General features: G+C 39.1%; 1 protein-coding gene across 2 annotated transcripts in view; it reads left to right on the top strand.

Annotated features, from left to right (window-relative positions):
* The first annotated feature begins 3,345 nt into the window (after window positions 1-3,345).
* Window positions 3,346-20,125, top strand: part of RAB3GAP1 (RAB3 GTPase activating protein catalytic subunit 1) — a 34,432-nt gene continuing 17,652 nt past the window's right edge. For both annotated transcript variants that reach the window (XM_061608926.1, XM_061608927.1), the window contains exons 1-12: window positions 3,346-3,453; window positions 3,609-3,664; window positions 8,504-8,579; window positions 9,110-9,242; window positions 10,748-10,826; window positions 11,933-12,052; window positions 13,625-13,790; window positions 15,092-15,191; window positions 15,832-15,913; window positions 17,491-17,559; window positions 18,877-18,950; window positions 19,910-20,002. In XM_061608926.1, coding sequence (XP_061464910.1) covers window positions 3,436-3,453; window positions 3,609-3,664; window positions 8,504-8,579; window positions 9,110-9,242; window positions 10,748-10,826; window positions 11,933-12,052; window positions 13,625-13,790; window positions 15,092-15,191; window positions 15,832-15,913; window positions 17,491-17,559; window positions 18,877-18,950; window positions 19,910-20,002 — 1,066 coding nt within the window. In that variant the 5' untranslated portion in view covers window positions 3,346-3,435. The remainder of the gene's footprint in view (window positions 3,454-3,608; window positions 3,665-8,503; window positions 8,580-9,109; window positions 9,243-10,747; window positions 10,827-11,932; window positions 12,053-13,624; window positions 13,791-15,091; window positions 15,192-15,831; window positions 15,914-17,490; window positions 17,560-18,876; window positions 18,951-19,909; window positions 20,003-20,125) is intronic.

Genomic DNA, 20,125 nt, shown 5'->3' with positions numbered 1-20,125 from the left:
TGCTAATTCCGCTTTAGATGTTTTTATAAGCCAAGATGGACATGGGTCGAGTAGACAGGTCGTTGGATTCATTCTACTTAAAAGCTGAGGAATATCATCTGGAAGAACAGGTCGAAAGGTAGAATAAGAAAGGGGGCAGCCAGTATCTGATATGATGTTAGTTACCTCTGTTACTTCAGTATGATCTAAGGAAGAACGAATCTGATCAACCTTGTCTTCGAAGAAGGTAGCAAATTCTTGGCAGCGGGCCTGGGAATAGACTGAATGGGAAGCCGGTTGGGATGGATGCAAAAGACCATTCACTATACGGAAAAGTTCTTTCGGTTGGTTTCCCGCTGAGGCAATTGCCATCGAATAGAAAGATCTTTGAGCTGCAAGTCTAGCAGAGGCATAGATTTTGGCAGATTTCTTGGCATGTGTTCGGTCAGAAGGGCTCTTTGTCTTTTGCCACCGCCTTTCTAAACGCCGATAGGAGCGTTTCATTTTTAATAGGCCTTCTGAAAACCAAGGGGCAGATTTAGGTCTAACTATTTTCAATGGGCGGAGAGGAGCCATTGCATCCACTGTTTCAGTCATCCTACTATTCCACGAGTTAATCAAGGTATCAATTGGCTCTCCCATAGAGGGATTAGCATGGTTCTTAAGCCTGGATATAAACGTATTTTAGACAGTCATGGCTTCTCTCAAAGAATCCTGGGAAGTGTAGTTAGAGAAGGGTGCTGAGAATTGCTAGGAGATGCCCTGCTCCCCTCACAGAGCTTCAATAAGAGAGGCTGACTCTTAAACCACTCTGGCCACTGAAGCTCTGTTAGTGAAATAGGAGTCTCCTCTCAGCATCCTTTACAAACTACACTTCCCAGGATTCTTTGGGGAAAGCAATGGCTGTCTACAGTGAAATAAAGTGAAAAATAAAGTAGGTATGGCCCCTGATTAGCCAAGCCCAGCAGCTGTGAGTCTGGCTTGTAGAACACTGACAGTTGGTTCTTACTGAGCATGCCTGGCCTTATCATTGACTGTAATGCTAAGTTTATTAAATTAATTAAAAATCAGCTAGGCATTTTTTAATGTTTAAACTGGAGAAGATGAAGATCAGAGTATGGGGCAAGGTCAGTAATAGGATTACAGGTACTCTGTGAACATGGCTGATTTTTAATTATGAGAACTTTGACAGAAAAAAAGTCCCAAAGGGGTCTGTTTTTCCCCCTTCTCTCTTTTTACACTTTGAACTCTCAATTCTCTGTTTTGTGTATTGCCATGAAAATTTAGAGGATTGTTAAGGAAGCATTTCTGAGTTCAGTACTATAAGTTTTGTAAGGTTTTGTTTTGAAATGAGCTTATGGGAAGCATCAGAATGGCATGGGGGGTATTTTCAATTTAACATTGTGGAATGCGACAAATCCATGCTGGCTATAGTATACAGCCACTCTTGTGGCTGTATACTGTCAACTTTAGTTCTCCTCACTTTCTCCTATTGTAGTCACTGTCCTTACTCTGCCCATACTGCCAGTCAAAATGAGGTGCATATGTTCCCATGAATGATCCCAATCTATTGAGAAAATGTAAGTGCTTAAGCATACGAAAAAATGAAAAAATTAGGCTTAAGATGTCTTCTTGCTCTAAAGAACACATGCCATAGTTGGGGATCATCCAAGATAACCATCATGAAATAGAAAACCCTCCTTATCTGTAGGTGCTTTATCAAGAGGGGGTGGAGAGGAAGAAAAGAGAGAGAATTTGGAAGCCTGTCAATGGGGACACACATTTGCTCATCACTGTAGAGAGACACCCTATCTGAAGGTCTGCAGTGAGGCAATACAGTTATAGGTTTCCCAGGTTCAGCTTAAAGCTGTTATGGGGAAGAGACGACCGTTCAGTGCTGAATCCCCTTGACTGGGGACAAAAACTTGTCCCTGCCACAGACTAGTACAAACGGAGGGCTCAGTGCAATTCAAGGTCTGGATAGGACAAACCTAGTGATGCCGAGGTCCATTTTACATTTGCAAAAAAGGGTGCGGTGTTGCATTTGTTTGGCCAAGTGAACGCTAACAGCAAATACCCTGAAAACAAGTATTGTGGTACCTCAAAGACTAAAAGACTTACTATGGGCATACATTTTTACCGACCAGAGCCCACTTCATCAGATGCATCATGTGCTATTCATCAGATGCATCATGTGTAGTTTCTTTCATAAATAAACCCACGGGTATAGACTATAGAGAAAAAAACTTGATCCAAAGGGCCACATAATGCAAGAAGTCTAGTCTGTGACATTTCTATGTCAAGCTCAAATCTGTAGACAAGAGACAAACAGTGACCGTTCATGCCAGTAATTGGCAGTAATACAACCGACCTTGCTTTACTGTAGTAAACTAATTCCTGTAGTAGGTACTTAAAAACACCTATGTAAACCTAGTTTTGTTTTTTTGTTTTGTAGAGTCAGAATTCGGAGGTTTTGTTTTGAGGATCCGGAGCCAGATATCCACAGAGAGGCGGGGAATGTAAAGAGAGAGACAGAATCACAACCCGGAGCTTGTTTGGAGTCGGTGTAGCGCGAATGAGCAGTCGGAGAAGATGATGTGAAGATGGTATTTCCATTTATAGACCTCCCACTGTCTGAAGGATCTCAAAGCGGTTTACCATAGAATACACAAGGTACAATAAAAACCACATCAAATTAATTTACTAAGCAAAATACATGAACAATATATATGTACATAAACACAGTATAAAAGTCAGAGAATTACAAGCAGTATAATATAAATAACAACCAACATAGCACAATACAACCATTCACCATCTAGTCCATGCAATCACTACCATCATCTACTACCTCAAACGTATCAACCAACCACTCATACATTATGCGGATCATGCAGAAACAATGCTACATAAAGAATACAATGTTCAGATAACCAAGAGATTCATGTACCATTTAGGATACTGGAAAATCTATAGCCTGATCCTATGCAGAGGCTTAAGCATGCCGAGCTCTGCATAGAATTGCCCGCAGAGACCTCTTGAGATCTCTTTTTTTTTGGTGAGTGTTCTTAGGGATAATAATGTTTCATGCGGAGCTGAAGTGCATTCTTCTTTTAAAAATTAGTTAGAAGCATTATGGACACAGTATGTAGTATTCCTCGGCCCTGGGGTCCTCCAGATGCCTTGGACTACAACTCCCACCTACGATGTTAGCTATAGCCCCTCTCCTTTTTTGACAAGCGACCCAGCTTTGATTACTCAACTCACTAGCGGCGGTTGCATCTGCAGACATAGAGTCTGAGGTTGACAAGTCGCTGGCAGGCAGCAGGCTGGCTCCACCCCTCCATGAGTACAACTCGCCCCTTTGGCTCTCTGTCTCTCTGCCTGTGCGCGCCTCACTCCCATCATCCTTTTCACGAAGCTGCGCCGTCCTGCAGGCCAGTGGCTAAGCTCAAGATGGCGGCCGACAGTGAGGTGAGTGCCCCTTTGGAGCGCCCTCCCCCGCTCACTCGCGCTAGGCAGAGGGTGACACTGACACTTGGCGTGGGCCTTTTCGCCCCTCATCATCCTCGCACCCATCTCGGGCCTCAGCGCCACACTTCCCGCCTCTCTCTCTTCTTTTTTCGCAGCCGGAGTCCGAAGTGTTCGAAATCACCGATTTCACCACCGCCTCTGAGTGGGAGAGGTATGTACATCTCCGTTCGGGGACTGCCACCTTCTTCCCCAAGTCGCCCCCCCCGGCCACCCATTCACCTACCCCGTCAGCTTTCTTTTACTGCCTCGTTCCCTTCACGTCTGGCCGGCCTCCCCTTTTCCTCGGATTAGCTTTTGGCTAGCTCCTAGTTGTCCTTTTCAGAAATGAATTTGGATGAGGCCTTTAGAATAGCATTCACTTCTTGCCTCACAGATAACAGCAAAAGTTTCCTGTTTGGACTGGTAACATTTCAAGAATTTGGGGAGAAGGCGCGGCAGAGGGACTGTTAATGGCAACAGTGTCAGAGAGCAACTGGATTTCTGCCTTGGGTTTTATATCTTAGGGAAAGAAAGTTGATTCACTTCAAATTTCAAGCTGAATCTTTCAAATTTGCATTTTCTGAAACAGTATGAGAACCAAAATATCACCATCCTTTGAAGTTTGCTCTTATTGGAATTTTGCAATGCAGTTTGCCAATCAAACAATGTTTACAAAAATGGATATGTTAGGGGAAAGTGTACATAAGAATGAATATATGAGTGAAAATAACATACAAAAATGCATTATATGGCAAGAAACTGCTTGCAAAAATGTATAAATTAGTCAAAACTGCCTACAAAAATGTGCTTATTAGAGAAATTTGCACTAAAACGATGCAGAATTTTCATTAGGTTTTTTTTTTTTTAAAGCACAAATTGCTGCAGAAATGCGGAGAGCTGAATTTAAAATTACAAATATGAGAGACGGAGAAAACTTAAACTGACACATCTTTCCATCCCTAGTGTAACTAGAAAGGTCTCATATGTACCCTGGTCTTTCAAGAATGATGTCAGATCCATCTGTATTGTGGATCAGTCTAAAAACAAGTGTACCTCACTCTAGGAAAAAAATACCAGCCTCCCTTAGCCCTCTGTTACTTGAGCCTTTGGAAAGTTAGTGACACCAAAGAAATGGTTTATGCTGGGTGAATGGGTAACTGGAGAATTTAAAAAGGGGGGAAATGAAGGGTGTACAGCTCACAGAATAAACAAAAAGGTGTACCCCAAAACATATTGGCATAGTAAAACCTATACAGTAAAGTAAAATACAGTTTTACTACTAATATATCTTAATTGCAAAATGATTCTGAGGGAGAAGACTTTGCTGAGAACCCTTATTTGGGGGTGAGGGCCTGGAGATGATAGCTGCAGCAAGTGTCTGGCGAACCAGCTGTCTGCCCAGTGCTTGGCCCAGTTTTCAAAGAAGAAAAAAAGAAGAAGCTGAGCATATCTAGTAAACTCACTGAGGGGTATTCGGGGTGGAGGTTACTTTGCCCCACAGCCCTGAACATAACACAAATCAATGGACATAGCAGGTCAAAAAGTACTAATCTGCCAAGGTGTATGTGAGTTTTCTTCCCTGAGATATGTACATCTTGATTAATCCTAATTCTAATCATCTAGATTGATTTTGGTTCTAAGCGTCTAGATTTATATTGGGATGGAAACAGTCTTGGTAATCCTGATGGATTGTCTGTGTCGGGATGAACAAGAAGAGTGTGCCCCTCTTAATTCTTCTTGATGTTTCAGCAGCTTTTGATGTTGTTGACCATGATATCCTTCAAGGTCATCTGCACTGAAAATTGAGGGTTCTGCTTTGTGTTGACTATGTTGTAGGTAGTGTGAGGAGACTGTTGTTCCTCTCTATGGGGATTATCCTATGAGATTCTTCAGGTTTCACTATTGTTTTCCATACTTTTAGATTCATGAACACTGCTGGGTGAAATTGCCCTGGGATTTAGAGAGTGGTGCCATCAGTGTGCTAATAACACTTGGCTCTGTTTCTCCTTTTCATCACATCGAAGTGGAGTCATGATCTTACTTAAAAGGCAGAAATTTATGATGGACTGGATGAGGGTGAATAAACTGAAGTTTATTCCAAGAAAAAAAAAGATAGTCAAGCAGTCTGATTGGGAAATATCTGCTTAGGAGTTTGGCTGAATTGAATATTGGTCTCTTGATGCTCCATGATAGGATTCAAACTAACGGTTTATTTCTGGGCCGAGCATTGCTCCTGGGTTCTGCTTTATAAACATCTCTTGCTATGCCAGTTGTGTCAGTCTGTTCCCATGCCCAATTCAAGATGTTGTCCTTGACCTTGAAAGCTCTAAATGGCACAGACAGATTCTCTTGGAAGCTCCTTTCCCCATATGATGTCTCTGGACATTAAGATCAGCTAGTGAAGCCCTTTTCTTTGTATCATAAATTATGCATGACAGCCTCTACTCATCAAAGGTTTGGGCTTTTTTTTTTGTACTGGTCCCTTTTTTTGGAAATTCCTCTCACTGAAGGTTCAGTAGGCAAAGTTTCTTTTCAGAGACAACTTTTGTCACTGTGATTTCATCAAATCTAGAATGTTATTTTTGCTGCTGTTCTGTTGCTTTGCTTATTGTTATACTCTGTTTTGATTTTTATTGCTGTAGCTGCTATTAGTTAACACTTTTTAAACCTATTGGCTTTCATTTTTAGAATTCTGAGTTATTAAAATGTGTTTTCATTGTAACCATATTGTAGAGTAGATCCTGCATTGAGTAAAGGATCAGATTTCTAGTTGCTAGAAGATCTCCAAGGGCTCTTCCAACTCTAAAATTTGGTGGAAAGATGTGAAAGCCTGGGAAAAAAACAGAAAAATGGGGGGGGTCCCCAATTTTTCCAGAATAAAAAGCCCCCCCTCATTTTTCTTCCCCCCCAGACCTTAATATCTCTAATTACGGTAACAGTCTAGGGAATGTGGTCTAATAAAACCTATATGGGTTTTTGTGTGTGTGATCTTCTTGTTAGTATCTGTTGATTGAAAGCACAATCTCTACTCAAAAGTTAGGCCTGTTAAGTTCATTGGGGTTTACTTATAGGTGAGTGGGTATAAGATTTTAGCCTTAAGCTACCAGTATTAAATTATACTAGGACTATTTATTTATTAAATTTATTAAATTTATATCCCACCCTGCCTCTCAGTAGGAGCCAAAGGCAGCAAACAAATACAATAAAAGCACTTTAAAACATCTTGAAAACAAAAACTTTAAAAACATATTAAAACAATACATCTTAAAAATATATTTAAAAAACCAACTTTAAAAATACCATAAAAAGCAATTCCAGCACACACACAGACTAGGATAAGGTCTCTATTTAAAAGGCTTGTTGAAAGAGGAAGATCTGCAGTGGGCACCGAAAATATAACAGAGATGGTGCCTGTCTAATATTTAAGGGGAGAGAATTCAAAGTGTCAGTGCCACAACGCTAAAGGTCCTCTTTCTATGTTGTGCGGAACAGACCTCCTGATAAGATGGTATCTGCAGGAGTCTCTTACCTGAGAGCACAGTGATCGGCTAGGTATATAAGGGATAAGATCTTTAATGTATCCTGGTCCCAAGCTGCATAGGACTTTTTACACCAAAACTAGAACCTTGAACTTGGCCTGATAGCTAATGTGCAGCCAGTGCAGTTCTTTCACCAGCGGGGTAACATGATGATGATACCCTGCCCCAGTGAGCATTTTGTGCCAGCTGCAGCTTCTGGACTAACCTGCAGCCCTACATAGAGCTCATTATAACAATCCAACCTGGAGGTTACCAGTGTATGGATGACAGTAGTCAGACTATCCTGGTCCAGAAATGGCCACAGCTGTCCTACCAGCCAAAGCTGGTAAAAGGCACTCCTAGCCACTGAGGTCACCTGGCCCTCTAGCAACAAAGATGGATCCAGGAGCACTCCCAGACTACAGACTTGCTCTTTCAGAGGGAGTACAACCCCATCAAAAGCAGGCAACTGACCAATTACCAGAACTCAGAACCCACATAGCCTCTGTCTTGCTAGGATTCAGACTCAGTTTATTGGCCCTCATCCAACCCACCACTGAGTCCAGGTACCTGTCCAGGGCTTGCACGGCCTCTGCTGATTCAGATGCTACAGAGAAATAGAGCTGGGTATAATCAGCATATTGCTGAGACCTCGCCCCAAATCTCCTGATGACTACTCCCAAGGGCTTCGTATAGATGTTAAACAGCATTGGGGACAAGATGGTACCCTTTGGCACCCCACAGCACAACTGTCGGGGCAGAAAGAATTGCCCAATGCTATTCTCTGAAAATTACCCTTGAAATAGGATTGGAACCACTGTAAAACAGCCTATGATACCCATCTCACTGAGTCTGCTCAGAAGGTTACCATGGTCAAATGTATCAAAAGCTGCTGAGAGATCAAGTAAGAATAACAGGCTCACACTCCCCCTGTCCTCTTGATAAAGGTCATCCATCAGGGCGACCAAGCCTGATTTAGTCCCATAACCAAGCCTGAACCCAGACTGGAATGGGTCAAGATAATCCTTTTCATCCCGGAGTACTTACAATTGCTATGGCACAACCCTCTCAATCTCCTTCCCTAAAAAGGGAGTATTTGCAATTGGGCAGTAGTTGTTACAAACCAATGGGTTGAGAAGTCGGGAAGACACGTTACTGCCCGCATTGTTGCAACCACCCTGTCCACATCATCAGGCTGCATCAACTGAAATTGATCCCAAGAAGGTGCATCAGATGTTGCACTAGACACCTCACTGGGGTCTACAGTAAATGTGGATGGGGCATCAAGATGGTATGGAGGTGAGCAATTTTACTCTCGAAGTGCCTTGCGAACAATTCACATTGGGCTTCTGAAGGGACTTAAGCTTCATTTCTAGTTCTACTCAGACACAAAGTATTTCAGGCCTGAGTGCTTTTATTTTCATTTTTAGGAATATGAATTATAATACAGGCATAGCATGATGATGATTTTAATGTGTAACTTTTGTTATTAGATTTATTTCCAGAGTTGAAGAGGTTTTGAATGACTGGAAACTTATTGGCATTTCTTCAGGCAAACCTTTGGAAAAGGTAAGATTTACTTCTCAATTATTTAGAGGTAAATATAAACATAAGTCCCAATCCTTTAACCAAATATACAAGAAAGCAATGACAGTCAGTACATGGACATATGAAGTTTAAATGAGTAAGATTGCAGTCCTGTATTAACTTACCTGGGAGTAAGCCAAATTGAACTTATGAATCTCTGTGTGTGTGTGTGTGTGTGTATGTGTGCGCGCACATATATGTATGTATATATATGTATACATACATACATGGCAATCTGCTGTCTGCTATATGCCCAGCAGGGTCTCCTTTGAGATTACTGTAAAGGTTCATTTAGCCTATAGAAGGTGGTCTGTTAGGTAGCCTGATCCCAAGTTGTTTAGGGCTTTATATGTCAATAAAACCTTGCAGAGTTCCTTTATATGAAACTTCTTTAAAATATTTTCTAGTAATAACAGTGGAATTGTTTTGGAGCTGTTTGATGTGCAGTAAAATTATACTGAAAATAGTTTTACTGTTGCATAACTAATGTGTGTGCCGTATTTGATATTCAGGGTGTATATACCACTGAAATATGGGAGGAGAAATCGGATGAGATTGCTTTTGCTGATTTCCGATTCTCAGTGACACATCATTATCTTGTGCAAGCATCCAGTGGCAAAGATGCAAAAGAGGAAGTAGTAGAAGGTACATAAATTTTCTAACACCCAGATATTTTTAAGTTGATGGCTTTACCATTTTATTTTTTTGACACAATATTATAAAACGTTATTACTAATCTAGAAATGCTGTGATAAATAATGCATTATTGAGTATTGTGTACATCCTGTTTTCATTATTGGAACTTGTAGAATATCAGTGGTCTAATTTTTACTATTTTTTAAAGGTGATTTAATAGTATAATGGAATTTGAATTTGGGCATGTAATCTTCCTTTCCAATTTGTTAATACAAATTAAAAGAATTTGCCTTCAGTACATCGTACTTCTAATAAAGAGCAGAATATTGTATTTAAAAGTTAACTGTTTCCATTAACTGTTTTCTGCAAATGTTCCTTGGAGAAAAAAGTTCACATATTCTGGGGAATGACGTTAAATGTTTGTTTAAATATTGAATGCTTCATGTTCCAATCTCACAGGTGTGAAGAAATAATACTCCACTTAAGGAATATTACTTGTGTACTGTATGACACACTCATGTTATCATATGCATACTTACTAGGAGTCAGTGTCAGTGAGACTTTTGAGTAAACATTGATTGGATAAAACTGTTCATATGAAAGGCTTTTAATATATCTGATAATTTGGTTGCTTTTTATTATTTATTTACATTTTATATGGGTTGAATTCAGACTTGGATTATCTTTTTAATGAAAAAACTAAATTGATTACAGTACTTGATGTATACAGTTTGTATCAGGTGCATAATGTATCTTTTTTCTTCCTTTATAGTTTGTCTTTGCCCTCTGATAACTGAATTGTACTGAGTTATTTTTATGGTTTTATCCACAATACGTAGGCATGGGACTAATTCTGTGAACCTGTGGGTTTTAGACATTTTCTTACACGATGCCTACCCATTCAATGTAATGTGGCAAGCTGCTTTTGAAATGTAGCAGATTATGATATGGCATGGCAGTCAGCTGTTCAAAGAAAAAGAAATTCCATTGTGCCAGTGTGAGCTCTTTCCATTAGCCCAAGAAGCAGTTTGGAAGCTGATGACTCAAACGTTTCTTAGCAATACCTTAACATTTTCCTGGCATTTCCCCAAAGTTGCTCAAAGTTCTGTATTTCAGTACATAAAAATATGTTGTGGTATATGTTACTTAGGAAGTAACAGCTTTGGACTAACCAGTTTCTCCCAGTTTGAACATGACATAGCAAACTATGTTTAGTTTAAAATTGAAGCAAATGCTTTTAATCTCCTCACAGCTGTGCTGGAGAGAGGAGTGCAAGCCTAATGCTCATGCACATAATGCTAAACCGACTCATTAACCATAGGGCTAACGTGTATATTCAGATTATTTAATATTAACCAAGTTATTTTTAAGAGAAATTGAATATCTACATTTTGTTAAAAACAGATTTGTTAGAATGGTATTTATCCACTTTGATATGTCCTTGTATGTAAACCTTTTACCCTGACTGCAAATGTGAAGACAGAATGCTTTAATTGTTCTGAATGGTTTTACAGATACTCTTCCAGTTGCTATGCAAGATCTTCTGTGTATGAACAATGATTTTCCTCCCAGAGCTCATTGTCTAGTGAGATGGTAAGTCTATTATTTTAAAAACATTACATTTTGCTTCTTATAGTTATATTATGGAAATGGAAATGGACTGCCTTCAAGTCAATCCCGACTTATGGCTACCCTGTGAATAGGGTTTTCATGGTAAGCAGTATTCAGAAGGGGTTTACTATTGCCTCCCTCTGAGGCTAGTCCTCCCCAGCTGGCTAGGGCCTGCTCAGCTTGCCACAGCTGCACAAGCCAGCCCCTTCCTTGTCCGCAACTGCCAGCTGGGGGGGCAACTGGGCTCCTTGGGACTATGCAGCTTGCCTGTGGCTGCACAGGTGGCAGGGCACATAATCCCTGAGCCACTCTCTGTGGGGGTGATCTTTAGCTGGCCCTTTACACCCAGGAGACACGAGCGGGGATTTGAACTCACAGACTCTGGACTCCCAGCCAGGCTTTCCTCCCCACTGTGCTACACCAGCTGTAGTTATATTATAGTTAGGGCATATAAAAATTATGATTTGTAGTCACAATATACCCAAAGATTGATCTCTCTTAACATAACGTTATTGCTGGGATGTAATGGTAAACTATAATGCAGCATAATATGAACAAGCCTGGGTGAGTCTCAGACTCTTGCATCCCTGTGGTGTGACCTTGATAAGAAGATTGGAAGCTTTTGCTTCTATTTTTAAGAAAATGCTGTTTATTGTTATACCCAAACTCATACAAATTGTGTTTAGTTTATGAAGCTCGCTTTTCTCAGTTAACCACAATTTAGGGTTCAGTCATAACCCTAAACTATAACTTTCAATCTTCTCCTTGCAGCCATGTTGGAGGAAAAGGGGGTTGGGAGCAAATGAGACCATGCTCATCCATGCTCATTCACATAATGCTAAACCATACCATAGGATTATATCTGAACAGGCCCAATGTTTATAATAAATCTCAGTGTTTATGTCCAACTTCAATCTCAGCTTGTTTCAAACTTATTTTTAGTGAATACAGTGTAAGCATCTATAGTCTAAGCAATTTGAGAGAGAGCAGATATTTCATACTTGAATAACATTGAGAGACAGATGTGCATTGTAGGCTTTAATATTTGTAATTATAATTAATTGAAAGTATTATTGTTTTTGTTCTAGGTATGGCTTGCGTGAATTTGTTGTCATTGCACCCGCTGCAAATAATGATGCTGTTCTTAGCGAATCCAAATGTAATCTCCTTCTGAGTTCAGTTTCGATTGCATTGGGAAACACAGGCTGGTAAGTAAAAGGTCTGCAACAGTTAATATTCCTAAGATATTGAACTACACGAAATTATCCCTAGAGGGGACTCTTGGAGTGGAGGGCTTTCTTTGTATTGGTATTCTATGTTGCTCTGGGTGACATAGAGGGAGGGGGATAATGTTGGAGGAAAGTGGTTGGGGGTTGGGGGTTGAGGGAGGGAATTGAAGAGAGGGGAAGGAGAAGGGCTTTTCTTGTTAAGATATATTATTTACCTTTTTAAAAAGTCAAAGAAATATGTCTTACAAAAATTATCCCTAGAAAAAAAATTCAAGTGTATAGAGCTTCCTGTTTCAAATCTGAAATAATTGTAGAAAGATAAAATAGAGAGAAGCAGAAAATCATAACATGAATATATGCTTGCTTATTTTCCATGTAATATTTCTGCTGCATGTAGACAATAGCCTTGACCAAAAAACTGCATTTCTAACTTGCTGAGCCATATCTGTCATTTCCACCAAGATAGCAGGTGTTAGTTCACAATTTTGATCTTAATTTAAATTGCCTGTTTAGAAAATAGTGTTTTCATCAAATAATATGTTACCATAAAATGTTTTTATAAAGTTATTTGAAAAGCATATATAGATAATTGCGTGTGTATGGCATGAATACACTAAAATCAGATGGGTGTGTGCATATGTGAGTGTTCTAGGAAACCATATTTGGCTATACCCCATTGCTGTGTGCATGCAAGGTTAAACCATGTTTGAATGCTACATTCCAAACTGGAACAAGCGTCAGTGAAGCCTCAGATTCATGTGCTCCCAGCTTCTCTTGTGTCCTCCTGCACTGCTGAGAGAAGGACTTTGCCAGAGTTTAGTTTAACTTTGTGAACCAGAAATTGAGGTTTATCACAAACTTTGGTTAGTTTCAAAACAAGCCAGCTTCATAAATTGGTTTATTTTGAAACTGACTAGGGTTTGTGAAAAACCATGATCTCAGGTTTGTATGCAACAATAAACAGATTCTGTGAGAGTGAATTGCAGTCCTTCTTCTAGCCACATGGGAGGACAGTAGGGGAGGGGAATATGTGAATCTTTGTTTGGGCTTGTTCCATCTTATGGACATTGCACTAAAGCATAGATTTTGTGGGAACTAGGCAAATGTGTATACTCAGTAAAATAGTTTAATATGTTTTTAATAATGTTTTTAACCCTTTTTTAAGGTTGTTTTTAAAAATGTTTTTAATGCTGTTTTGTTTTAATGTATTTTAATATCTGTTTTTATGATGCTTTAAAGTGTTTTAGTGCTTTGTTTGCCGCCCTGGGCTCCTGCTGGGAGGAAGGGCGGGATACAAATTAATTAAATAAATAAATAATAAAAAATAGATTGTTACACATGATAGTCTTTGTGTATTTAACACTTGTATTATTTGATATGGTTATTTGTTTTAAAATAATACATCCCAAGCATAGTTTGGGCTCTTTGTTAAAAGATTTAGGTTGGCTCAGTATCTACTTTTTGTGGCAAATAGTAAGATTGAATAGCTCTGTATTTCCTAAGTTTTAGGCCACTTAAAACACTTTTGTAACCCTTCCAAATATTTTGCAGCCAGGTACCAGTATTTGTGCAAATTCATCACAAATGGCGAAGAATGTATGTCGGAGAGTGCCAGGGTCATGGAGTCAGAACAGACTTTGAAATGGTTCATCTTCGCAAAGTCCCCAATCAGTATACTCACTTATCAGGACTGTTGGACATCTTCAAATCTAAGATTGTAAGTATAGTTTGTGGGGGTGTATACAAGCATGTGCGCATGCTGAGAATAGCTTTCTTCAGAAAAGTAGGTAAATTCTGAAACTATTGGATCTGTGCCTATATGTTTTGCAGGCCAAAGCAGAGTGAGTGTGTAACTCCTGGTAAGTTGAGGCAGGCCTGTTGCTTGTGGCATATGTGCAAATTCATGGATAGTTGCAGTTGCAGCCATAGAAAAAAGCTCTAGTCTGTTATATCATGTGAACACATTATAGTCTTTGAGTTTTTAGAAAGAATTCCAGTGGATGAGATTTCATGAAAATGTCTGCCATGCAGTTTATTTTGATCAGGAAGACTTGGACACTGTTCTTATTTTGATATTAGACTTCTTCCTTCTCTTTCCATGAATAATAGTACTATTAAACACTAATGCAGTTATCTTACAGTAAATGTTATCAGTAGCTATCTTAATTTTCTTTTATTCTGTCATAGCATGCTTGTGAGATACGGCATCTTTCAGTGTTTTTTTTCTATTGTGTTTAAAGTTCTGTCCTTTCAGTATGACCAATGTTTAAAACAGTTAAGATGGGATTTGGACTTTCATTGTAATCCATGCAATAATTGCATGTCTGAATGGGCCATCACATATCTAATGCCAAAAAGGATACTTTCATATAATCAGGTATCATTTGATGTCATTTTATTTCATATTATACTGTTTAATGAAGTTAGTTCACATATTCAGCCACCAGTCCTCAAGTGGACATAAGTATTGGGTGCACCCGCCTTCATCAGTTGCTACTTTTGATTTTTGCACACAGGTTAAGGCTGGTGACTTCATTGAACAGTATCATATGAAATGACATCAAATGATACCTGGTAGTATGAAATTCAATCCTCTTCATAACTGCAAGCTACTTTTCGAACTCAGGTGAGCTTCAGATGTAGATTGCCATGAAGCACAGGAAGATGGCTATAGTATTTGTGTGGCTACGTTATTACTGCTAGCAACATTTCTGAAGCTGAAAGTTCTTGTGCTTCCAATTAGATTCAGTAAATCAGCTTTTCATTGTGCCATTTTTTTTTATATCTGACCAACTTTATTTATAAAAACCATTTATTTTGAACTTGAAAGTGTTTCAGAATGATAGTAATGAATGACCTTACCATCAGATAACATTCCAGGAAGAGTATTTGCCTAATAACATTGAAAAACCATCCATCACATATACTTTTTGACACATTACCTAGATTAAAGCAAAAGTCTAGATCTACCTGCTTTGGTCCTAACGTTTGATACATTTATTTACATGTGTCTCCTAGGGCTGCCCATTAACCCCATTACCTCCAATCAATGTAAGTATTAGACTTACATATGTACTTCAGGACTGGCAGCAATATTTCTGGCCTCAACAACCACCAGGTATGATGCTTCTTTGTGCATATTATAGTTATGTTCTGTGGAATAATTGTGTATCCATTTTACTTGGATTTTAAGAAACTGTTTCTAGTGGCTATTTCTTCTTCTTCCCAGAAAGTTAGGAATATTATGTGAGCCCCAATGTAGCATGAGCAGGCATCCACTTGTGTGGGGTTTATCCTTCCTCTCCTCCCACCATTGCAGTGGCTTTGCATGCCCGCAAGATCTGCTCCGGAGGTTTGAGGGAACCTCCAGATAATATTTTATAGGTGTGTTGGGGGCTGGGGATGCTGTAGGGAAGAGTAGAGAACCAGAATACAGCTGTACAATTGGATTTCTGTTGCGCAACTGGGTGGACATTATTGCATGTTACCCATTGTTTTTTACTTGGTAGTATATAATAATTGTTTCTGCTTGTGCAATGGGTTGTCCCCCCCTCCCCCAGGTGCACTCTGCCCCCTCCTCAAAATCTGATCCAGAGGGTTGGGAGAAGCCCTAAAACAGATTTAGGGGGTGCATGGGGGAAGGGGGAAGTTACATTGTCCAAACATTAGTCCTTGCTCTTACAGGACTGTATTTTAATGCTACTTTGGATACAACCCTTAATTCTGATATAATGAACAAACATATTCTCTGTCAATAGATATAGATGCTTTAGTTGGAGGTGAAGTTGGAGGCCTAGAATTTGGAAAGTTACCATTTGGTGCCTGTGAGGATCCTATTAGGTAAGAGTACTCATATAATCAAATATTCATGTTGTATAGTCTAATGGAATTGCCTTTTGTTGGGTTGGCAAGCCAAACTTGCAAGACTTATGTTGCTTATGTAATTTGGGATGACATAACATATGGCTAATGGAGAAGAGATTGCAAATGGGTAAAGTACTTGTTTTGTGGACTGTACGTTAACAAGGCTATTACTTCCAAAAAATACTACACTTGCATGCGAATACACCATTAGAAACACACAAATAGTATATGTTGTGGACAGTACGCACGTGCTTATAGTTATGTAAGCAATGACCAGGAAAAGATTGGATCTTGCTTGTATGCTTTTTTTAAAAAGAGAAAATAGAAGTTTGCGCTGTTCATAGTGAACATAAGCGTACGTATCGAACTTGTATGCCCATAGGCAAGTACAAAATGGCCTGGATTGCGTATAGTGGACACATCACTGGGGACTACAGTAAATATGTATGGGGCATTGCTACAGAGGCAAGCAACTTTACCATAAAGTGCCTTGCAAACAATTCACAATGGGCCTCCAAAGGGTCTAAAACTCCATTTCCTGGAGTTGATGTCAACAGACCCCTGACAATATGAAAAAGCTTCACTGGACAGCTGTTTGAGGATGTGATGGATGTAGAGAAGTGGGCCTTCTTCACCACCGTCACCGCCACACAATAGGCATGGCTATGATGTTTTACTCATGCCCAATCAGCCTCACAACATGTCTTTCGCCACTTGTGCTGTAGCAGTCTTCCAGCCTGTTTCACTGGTGTACCAAGGTGCAAACTGGGCTCCACAATGTGGGAGAGGATGCTCAGGGGCAACCACGTTAAGAGCCTGACATGTCACATTGTGACAAGGGCTTCAACAGACTCACTTGCTCTATCTACTGGGAACTTCCTTAGGGCATTTAGGAATCCAGTGGATTCCATTAGTCTCTGAGGGCAGACCATCTTAATCTGTCCACCACCTCTGCACGGGAGGATTGGAGCCATAAATCTGAACTTCACCAGAAAGTGGTCTGACCATGATAATGGGGTGACATCTACCCCACTATCTCCAGATCTTCCCTTCCTCCATCTCGAGCAAAAAACGAGTCGAGGGTGTGCCCTGCCTTATGTGTTGGACTGGACATGAGACAGCCTCATGGTTGTCATGGAGGCCATGAAGTCCCGAGCCAAAATAGAGGCAACCTCAGCATGGACATTGAACTCACCCAGGACTATTGTTCTGGGCTCCTCCAGTACCACAGCTGAGACGTCCTCCACCAGCTTTTGGGTAGTGACATAGTTAAGGAGGTTGTTTTGGGTCAAACAGAATTCTAAGGTGTGGTTAATGTTAACTGGGTTTTTAAATCAACTACAAACTGGTTTATGAACAACCTTTAACAATAGTTTATAAGCCATAGTTAAGCTGTTGAGCTGGGTTCACACATAACACTAAGCCATAATTTAATAAACAGTGGTTTAGAGCTATGTGTGAATAAGGCCAATGTACTGTAAGTAGTAGCTATAGTCTGTGGATGTGTGATTGTTTCCAAACTCTGTTTCCAAGTGTACTACTTTTGCTTTCAGTGAACTCCATTTAGCAACCACATGGCCTCATCTAACAGAGGGTATAATTGTGGACAATGATGTTTATTCGTAAGTATATTTTTTTGTCTATATATTTTTTGTAGTTCAAATATCTGAGCTTCGTGTTCCAAAACTCCACCTTGTCTGAGCTTTTCTGTTTGATTAATAACTATATGAGTAACTATAGTAGTATTAAAGTCCACTTTGTTCATTTGCATGATGCAGCTGTTTATTAAGATGCAGTTCATGAATAAGCTACTCAAAAAAGTTATAACATCCCTGTTTGAATTCCTTCCCTCTCTTCAGAATGTCTTGTTGAAATGGTTATGAGTCCTGCTACTTTAAGTGAACAAACCATTTGTGGTCCTTTTTTAATTAATTCCTGTTATTTCTATTTCTTTATTTGTGATGTATTTTCTTTTCCACTTCTGGTGGTTCTTGTTGTATCTGATGATTGGAACACTGGATGAAAATTGGGAAGGATTCGGAAGGAGTTAGACCTACAGTATGTTTTGCTTACAAGAATGCAGTGTGATGAGAGAGACATCAGGAAGATAGTAAAAGCCATTGATAGCCCAAATGTATAAGATGACCATTATGCAATAAATTTAGATACAAGGAAGAAGTATTGAGACTTTGATGGCAGCCTTGCTTTATGTAAGAAGGCACAGAATGGCCTAGAGTAATCAGTCATAGATAGGGATGGAGGAGGAATCAATTTTAAATGGATTTATTCATGAATTTGACAGTTCTGACACAGTCAGGCTTTGCCTGCATTGGGCCAACTGTTGCATAAGTGCCTGGTTATGTCCAAGCCACTTGTGCGTTGTCAGCTTTTAAAAAAAACCTAACTATTTGCAAAACTACATGCGAAAATGTGTATATTATACATATAATACTTATAAAAGAGTAAAGCCCTGTGTAGTACTATACTTTGGCAGCATAATTTTATAAATATTAATACGTAAGTATTTTTATATGGTTATATACTTTGTTATATGTATCTGGTTACTTTAGGAAAATGTGCTTTAGGAAAATATGCTGCGTGTAATATGCTGCGTGTAAAAATGCAAGTAATATGCAAGAATTGTCCATGGTTTTAGTGGAACCAGTAAAAAAAAATTGCTTCTCATTGTGATCAAGGACTGATCAAGAATTAGAAAATAATCTGTGTGGAAAAGCTCAAAATTGAGATTTTCAGAAAATTCCATCATAGATGATGATAATAAAGTTAAAGTAAGAGATGGGTAAGCGGGTTAAACGTATTCTGTAACAGTATGCTGAGGATTGACATGGAAGCTCAGAGATTGTTTTCTTCAACAGTATTTATGGTTTGATCAGTCAACAACAGCAGCATTCTTGTATGTGTGTTTTTGTTTTTTTAAGAGACTTGGATCCTGTTCAAGCACCTCAGTGGTCTGTGAGGGTCAGAAAAGCTGATAACCCCCAGTGCTTATTAAGTAAGGAATCCAGAGCTTATCTATGTTTTTCGTTAATATTATTTAAAATTCCTTCATTAAGATATGAATCTGTTTTGGCTAAGTTCTTGTAGAAAGCATTTTGTCTTAATTATAAATTCACATGGATTTTGGGGGGAAACTTCAGTAATAACAAACTTGTATTGCAGTCGTTGCAGGATGTGTGTGTGTATCTGTGTGTGTGAGTGTATCCATTCTGATGTATTACTTTTCATGTATATCTTCCCTAGCAACAATTGTTTCAAAATATTCCTGTTACATAAAAAAGTGACTTGGAATCTTAAAAAATGCAGTTGGAAGACTTCAGTATTGAATTAGTTTTTAAATTTTCAATTACTGCTTGACATTCAGAAAGCAGTTTCATGTGTGGATTTCCACATATCTGTCTGCTGTTGATTTCGTTGACTTACTTAGTCTTTGGTCTGGAAATCTCTATACAACTTAAATTTAGAAGAGAATACATTTGTGTATTGATTTCAAGCTTAAAGTAGGCTGAAGATCTCTAGCTGCTATTCATATGACAGGTAGTATTAAAAATAGGTATTTTGGACCTCTTAGTTTTGAATAAGTTTGAATTAGTTTGTTTATCCAGTGGATGTGCATGTTAATTTTAGGAGTTTGGCAAGAAAAAGGACAAATTGGCATATGTAATGGCTGATAGACCCATTGAGTGGGAAATTCAGGCTCACATCTCTGTTTAGGCATGAAATTCATTCTCTAGGCATCCAGACACTGATAAGTCCAGGCAAGGTTGCTGCATTATGTGCCTTCAGAGTTCCCTGTGAGAACAGTACTATGTAAAGGTGGGCTATTTTCCCCTGCTCATTCCTTAAAATTACATATATTTAGACTGTGTTTTACCTTATATATGTGGTTCAAGGAAAAACTAATATTCAAAAATGTGACAGCATGTTTGAGTGATTATTTATTTCCTTTTGTAGGTGATTTTGTTACTGAATTTTTCAAATTGTGTCGTCGGAAAGAATCAACGGATGAGATTCTTGGAAGATCAGCATTTGAAGAAGAGGGGAAAGGTAGAAGTTGTTTTTTTAAATTAAAAGTTAATTTCCATGGTCCTTGTGCCCATGAAACAGCTGGGTTTTTATCTGAAACGAGAGGGACTTGGATAGAACTAATAGTAGCATCTCATATGAGGT

This window comes from Rhineura floridana, chromosome 2, assembly GCF_030035675.1.
Source record: "Rhineura floridana isolate rRhiFlo1 chromosome 2, rRhiFlo1.hap2, whole genome shotgun sequence".
Lineage (NCBI taxonomy): Eukaryota > Metazoa > Chordata > Lepidosauria > Squamata > Rhineuridae > Rhineura > Rhineura floridana.
The sequence above is the reverse complement of the archived record's forward strand: the minus strand, read 5'-3'. Positions and strand labels throughout refer to the sequence as shown.